The following is a 6,780-nucleotide window of genomic DNA, read 5'->3' on the forward strand; positions in this document are numbered from 1 at the left end:
GCAATTCAGCACAGGGAAAGAACTCCGCTAGCTTCAGGTGGATCTCATCGTATTTAAAGACACAAACATTTGACTGGAGAAGCAGCAAAGAAAATCACCAAACCTCGCTGTATCATGAACCTGACTGGGCACATTCTCAGCATCTGAGAGAAAAAAAATGTGATAAACTTCTTTTATTATTTTCAAGGCTTGGTAGAGTTGAATGTGATGCTTGATAGAGAATGAAGATGAAGGACCGGTCCAGGCAGCCCTTGCTCTTTGATAAGAAAAATTGAATTTTAAGTGAAGGAGACAAAATATGCTAGACAGAGGGAGATAAAAACTAAAGGTATGAGATTGCATATGGCAATTCAATTTTATTTAGTGTTAGCATCAATTAAAGGCAAAAGGCAAAGAGATCTAGGCCACACAGAATTAAGTAGCTAGCTCCAAACAGGGGAAAGAGAAGATAAGTGAAATGGAAAAGTGTCTCCCAGTCTAGTGAGGGACCTGTGTTTAATACCAACAGAAGCAGTTTATGTGTACCAAGCATGTCTCCCGATGGAAGCTGTACTTTCTCTGCCAAGACAATTCTCCAGGGCAACGCTGGATGAGGCCTCCTTGAATAAATAGATGTGAAATGCTAAAAGGGAAAAAAATACAAAAAATACAAATTGAACTACTCTGATCTCTCTTTGTAAATTAAGTAGATGTTTTAATTCCCCTTCTCTTCTACTTTTCTTCTGGCACAAGAGCCCCAAATACAACTCAACACATCCATCCGTCTCACAGAAGGAAAAAAAGTGCATTTCGCATCAGATGCCTTGCGTCAAGCCTGCTCAGGCTCATAAATCAGCTGTCTTATTGCCCTGGTCATTTCAACCAACGTCTGACCCTTTTGTTAACTCATGATTTATAACTGGAAGCTACTTTTGTGGTTTTTTTTAATGCCAGATTTATAAACTTTACTGTGCTTGGTTTGATATAATATCCATTTTGTACACTAAGCTATAAGACACTAAATTTATTGTCTATGAACTGTTACCTTGAAAAATTACATCAATGCAAAGTGGTTTCCATTTAGAATCAATGGGCAATAAATTCATTGGATTTGTTTCTGAAGGGGGAGAGGACATGATGGTATTTATGAGGTCATGAGCGGCTATATAACAGGTGAGACGGGGAGCAGAGGCAACACTCAGGCAGGAGTTCTGAGTTACAGGGGTAGACAAAGACAAAATAGAGTCAACACAGCAACAATGCAGAAACTGGTATTCTGCTGTCTCATTATTATCAGCTTCTCCTGTCCTCTCTCATCTGTCCCCATCATCAATGCCAGTGAGATGTCTTATCAACTCTCAGGTAAGAGACTTTTGATTTTAATGGTCGTAAAGCAGGGGCTGGAGCAGTAAAACCAGAAGAGAAGCAGGGGTTCTTTCTGAGGGGCCTTGGTGGAAAAAGGCAGGAATATCTTCATAACACTGCCAGTGCAAGTGACACCACCAGTGGGTTCTAGTCTTGTAAAACAGGGAGGCTCAGTACCCTAAATATTTCTTCCTGCTGCCTTGAGATCCAGGAAACAGGAATCTCAGCCTTCTAGCACTGGCTGTGAGCTGGCAGTCAGCGTCTTGTGTTTGGAGCAGAATTGGGAGGCATTGATAGCTTAAAGAAACACGGCTGTATGGTCTTTCCTCGAGCTACACTTTAAAATTAGCTATGTTTAAGGGGGAACCCTACTGTGAAGATTAATGCAGTCCTACTTAGATCATGAATAGGCAAGTCTGTCTTCGCTACAACAATAGGAATGTATTGAGCCTACTTTTTGTTTGCAGTAATGCAGATTCCATTCAGTTCAATGGAGGAATAAATCTTTGCTTGCAAAAGTTGTCCTCAGAGTTTGAAATGGTAATTAAGACTGAAATGGCTCAGTAAAAATGCACAACAGAGTCTGGCAGGCTACTGTCATCAAACCTGCCCTGTGCTGGAAGTATTTCTGAAAAAAAACAGGCAAATCTACCACAAACTTACTGCATAAAGCTGACTATTAAGAAATGGCTGTTCTTACCTGCTCTGCAGGCGCAGCAGCTGCTGTGCTGGTGTACAGGTATCGAGTAACTCCTAGTTTGCTTTGAAAATCTTGGACTCTGTATGCCAGCATCTTCTCAAGCCTTCCACTATATAAGTTGCATTGAACAGGAAACCATGACTCAGTATGGATAACATCTATCACATCACAGGGTGAACAATCTGGCTTTAACAATTACTGCATTTGTTTGAAGACATCCATTAGGATTATTAAATCTTCCTTGCTAATATAAAGTCTCTAGGCTGGGTAAGACAGAAGTAGAACTCTGTATGGAATAGGATTGTTTTGTTTGTTGCTTTTCTTTAGATTTCAAAGCAAACATGACTGCCAGCACTGCTCTCAATTAGAAAATAGTACAAAGGCTAGAGATAGGAATTGTCTCTACATGGCACAGGGAAGTTACAGTATTCTTATTCAGAGTCTTACACTAAAATCCCCACTGTCCTTTGCAATTGTCTTTCTGTACCATGAACAAACTAACAAAGTGGATACCCAGGGTCTTCAAGCTCTTGATCTTGGTCCAAATTTTTTAAATACTGGGGGATTATTTTCAGCAGTTTGTTTTCTTATTCCCTATTGAGGAGCTATACATTCTCACCCATCCTTGAAGATAACGCTAACTAAAACTCCGTAGTATCACTTAACGATGCAACTACAAACTTACTCATCTAAAGAACTAGAGTTTGAGAACAGCACCCTCTTGTTGCCCACAATTTTGAACATCTGCTGTACGTCAGCAAAGATGAAACTTACCTCTCAGAATACAAAAGACTTAGTTTGCCTGAAGGACAAGATTGCTAGGGAATCCTGTTGGCCACGTGCCTTGGGACACAGGCTAGCTGCAGAATTCTAAATACCCTACACACATGCAAAGTAATTCCATCAGTTATCAGCAATCTGTAGTTTCAGTATCTGTACTGGTGCATGCATTAAAGGAGAGAGCAGACTGAAAGGCACTGAGAAGCACAACTGCCAAAATAAGTTTTAAGTTTTCCTACACTTATTCCTGTCCTTCCTCTCATTTTATTGTATTTAGTAGTTGGGAAACAGAGCAGCTTAATAGGCCTTAAACAGGAGGCTTTTTCTTTATGCATAGAAAAGCTCCAGTACAGGACCCAGTTGATAAAAAATGGACTAAATAATAAAAACAATTATATACAAGTCTGGGTTTTCTACAGTTGAGTACCAGGAGTAGGGTGTAAGTTCCCCAAGCAATGGGAGGGCTGCTATTCTTCAAAAGACTTTCTTAAGAAAAGATCTGCCAGAGAAATGAGAACCTGAGATTGACATCAGGAAAGTGTCTTTTCTCAAAGCTTTGAATGAGAGAGAACCCAACCACCACACCAACTATCCTCTAACATAAGTCACTGAATGAGGACAGACGACTGATGTAATAATGATCTTCAGCAGGTGGGGCCAAGAAGCAGAGTGAAACAGGGATTCAGAGCAAAAGCCTGACTGTGTGCCTGCTTTTGTCATCTTCCATTTGCAGCTGACCAAGATTCAAGATTGAATCTGGAGCGCCTGGGAAGCCTAGGAAGCACTTCCCTGCTTCAGTTTTTGCCAGAGCTCTTGGGCACACTGACTGAAGACAACAAAGCGGGTGAGGATTTACCACAGCAATTTACAGGAGACTGCCCATGGCTTGCATGCCCAGCTTCCACAGATATTGTGCCCTGACTCTGGGATATTTACTGAAATACAGCCTTCTGTGTATGACAGACAGGTGTCATTTAGTTACCTGGGACCTTGGGGAAACCTGCTGAGCAGCCATACTTGCAGCTCAGGACTTGCTGGAAAAGTTTCCAAACTAGTTTAGCAAAACCTCCACAGAACTGAGTAAGTCAAAGATTGGCCTAGAAGAAGTGAGCAAACAAAAGAAAATACTAAGTCTCTTAAAAAAAAAAAAATCAATACTTGTAGACAGTGCAGAGTCAATAGCAGTAGATGGTTCAGTGGTGCAACAGACACAACAGATGCCTGCTGAGGAGGATAGCACAGCTTGCATCTGCAGTGTCCCTAGATCCTGCTGGAGCTGTGTACTACAAGAATTTGATGTGCAAAAGGGATTTTTGTCTAGTTCTCTGCACACTCCAAGACTTCTGCTGGCTATATCATTATGGGACAGAAGAATGATTTGTGTAGACTCACAACTTCTAAATGATGAAACATTTCATTATGTCTCCCCTCTACCAGGTCTTAGCTCCAGCAGCTACAGCCCGAGAGAAAATATCAGAGAGGTAAGTAAATGACCACCTGTCTCAGAAACAAGTTAAGAGTCCTTATTATAAACTATGGTAGTATTGTTACTGAGACAAAATTTAAGACCCATAGACATCATAAATAACATAGACTAAAGCATGTCACAGTGTTGCTGAAGCTGAAATCACTTAGCAGATAAGCTTCAAAAGGAATTAAAATTAAGCAAACAAACAAACAGGAATAAAATAAGAGCAAGTAATCCAGAGCACTTAATTCTAAAACACTCTACCTTTGCCCCATAGAAAAACAGCTTTCTAAGAGACACTGACTTCCAGCTTTGCCAGACTAGGCCAGTACAACAGTCAGCATTAGTTGTGTGCCATCCTTTCCCCACCCTACAACACAGGCTACACAGGGTGATCAGACTTGTTGGGAACCACCAGGTAAAAGGAGATCATAATTCCTGTTCACTCGTCTGCTGCACTAAAGGCAGGAGACAGGGACTAGTTTTAGTGCATCATCTAAATCAGAGGGCACACTGGGCACCCACTGCTCCTTCCCCCGGTCAGAACCCAGGGCTGGGTGATCAGCTGGGGCAGTGAAGAACAATGCTTTCCCACTGGGAACATTTAGCACCCAGCAGTAACCTCTCTAACGCTGTCTGACTTCAGGCTTTCTCTGAAAATCAGCCTCAAACTGCTTTGCTGGGCCGCTTCTTGACCAAGGACAGGAAACAGTACAAGAAACGTGGGAATCTTTCTGAGTGCTTCTGGAAATACTGTGTGTAAACAGGAGAAGAAACCCTGCCTGACTTTGGCTGTGTAATTTACACAGATGTCTGAAAACATGTATATAGATTTGCTTGATTTAAGATGAGAATGAAGAACTATGAAGACAGCTCCTAAATTTAGACTCTACACTACTTGGAAATTAATAAATTCTTGATGTTTTGCAATTATTATGTGAGCAGTGTAATATTTTCTTAGAGTTCAGCACAACAGGAAGAAAGTAATGGGAAGAAAACAATAAATATGCAACACTAAGAGAACTTGGGCAGGGGAAGCAAGATTCTCATGGGCCCCATTAAACATCCCCCAGAAGAGCAATGCCTCAAATGCATCTAAATCCAGAGGCAAGAGCACTTTATCATTTGTCACCTGGTCACTTGACATAGATTGAGGTTCCAAAAAGAAAAGGTTATTGCTGCATTCCCTGATGATGTTGAGCCTGTGAGGGATGGTCACTTAACAACACCCAGTTCCCTCCGGCCATCCTTAAGGCACTACATAAACCCCAAGCACGTGTCACAAGCAAACATCTGCTCCCACTACCACTGGAGAGATGTTTCTCTTAGTCCTTTGGCAAAGAAAGGCTAACAGATCCATCCCTTTGCAGCACTTTGCCTAGCTCCCTGCATCCCCGGGCAACAGGGCTGCCTCTGGGTAGCACATTGTTTAAGAACTGCAATTATCTCCCAGTGCAGCTGGAAGGTAAACATTACAGCTGTCAAAGGCCAGGCTTCCACCCTGGCTGCAGTCTGAGCTGTGATGCTCCACCTTGTTCAATAAATACTTTGTGTAAGTCTCTGCTCAGGCTTATCAAGGCTCACAGAAAGCTTGAAGTAAACTTCACCTGACAGTGATGCACAGGCTCCTGAAGTGTGTGGAAGAGAACTTCTGACACAGCTGGTAAATGAGCCTAGCAGGGGAGGTACCTTGCTGGACCTAGTTTACAAACAGGGAAGTACTACTGGGTGATGTGGTGGTCAGAGGCTGTCTTGGGCTCAGTGATCCTGAAATCATAGAATTCTTGCTTCTTGAACTGAGGAGGGGTCAGTAGAACCACTACCACAGACTTCCAGAGTGCAGACTTCAGACTGTTCAGGACACTTGTTAAGAGTGTCCCTTGGGCAACAGGCCTGAATGGCAGAGGGGTTCAGGAAGGCAGAATGGTCTTCAAGAAGAGAGTCTTAGAGGTAGGGGGGCAGGCTGTCCCCATGTGTCATAAAATGAACTGTTGGGGAAGATGCCTGGCCTGGCTGAACAGGGAACTCTTGCAGGGGCTCAGGAACAAAAGGAGGGTTGACCACCTTTGGAAAGAGAGGCAGCTAGAATTCAACCTGGCCACAGCCTTGAGGGATAACAACCCAGGCTTTTACAAATCCATTGATGGCAACAAAAAAAGCCAAGGAAAATGCCTACTCTGCACTGGATGCAGGGGAAAACACTTCTACTGGGGCTGAGGAAAAGGATGGGGTACTTAATGCCATGTCTCAGCCTTTAGAAATCAGACCCATTATCCTCAGAGTATTCAATAGCCTCCTGCCAGGGAGCCAGCATGCGTTCATGAAAGGCACATTCTGCTTGCCCGACCCCATCTCCTGTGACCAGGTGATGAAGGAAAGGCTGTGACATTGTCTACCTGGATTCTAGCAAAGCCTTTGACACCATCTCCCACGGCACTCTCCTTGCAGCCCATGGCACAGCCAGGCAGACTCTTCCCCGGAGGTGTTC

General features: G+C 43.0%; 1 protein-coding gene across 1 annotated transcript; it reads left to right on the forward strand.

Annotated features, from left to right (window-relative positions):
• Window positions 1-1,238: 1,238 nt before the first annotated feature.
• On the forward strand, window positions 1,239-5,177 carry UTS2 (urotensin 2). The gene is made up of 4 exons (XM_068158115.1): window positions 1,239-1,341; window positions 3,558-3,668; window positions 4,262-4,305; window positions 4,939-5,177. Exons 1-4 carry the CDS (start codon window positions 1,239-1,241, stop codon window positions 5,053-5,055), a joined length of 375 nt encoding a protein of 124 aa, XP_068014216.1. The 3' UTR covers window positions 5,056-5,177.
• The last annotated feature ends 1,603 nt before the right edge of the window (window positions 5,178-6,780 follow it).

This window comes from Melanerpes formicivorus, unplaced genomic scaffold (genome assembly GCF_026170545.1).
Source record: "Melanerpes formicivorus ecotype bairdi unplaced genomic scaffold, bMelFor1.0.p_v2 SCAF_39, whole genome shotgun sequence".
Classification (NCBI taxonomy): Eukaryota; Metazoa; Chordata; class Aves; order Piciformes; family Picidae; genus Melanerpes; species Melanerpes formicivorus.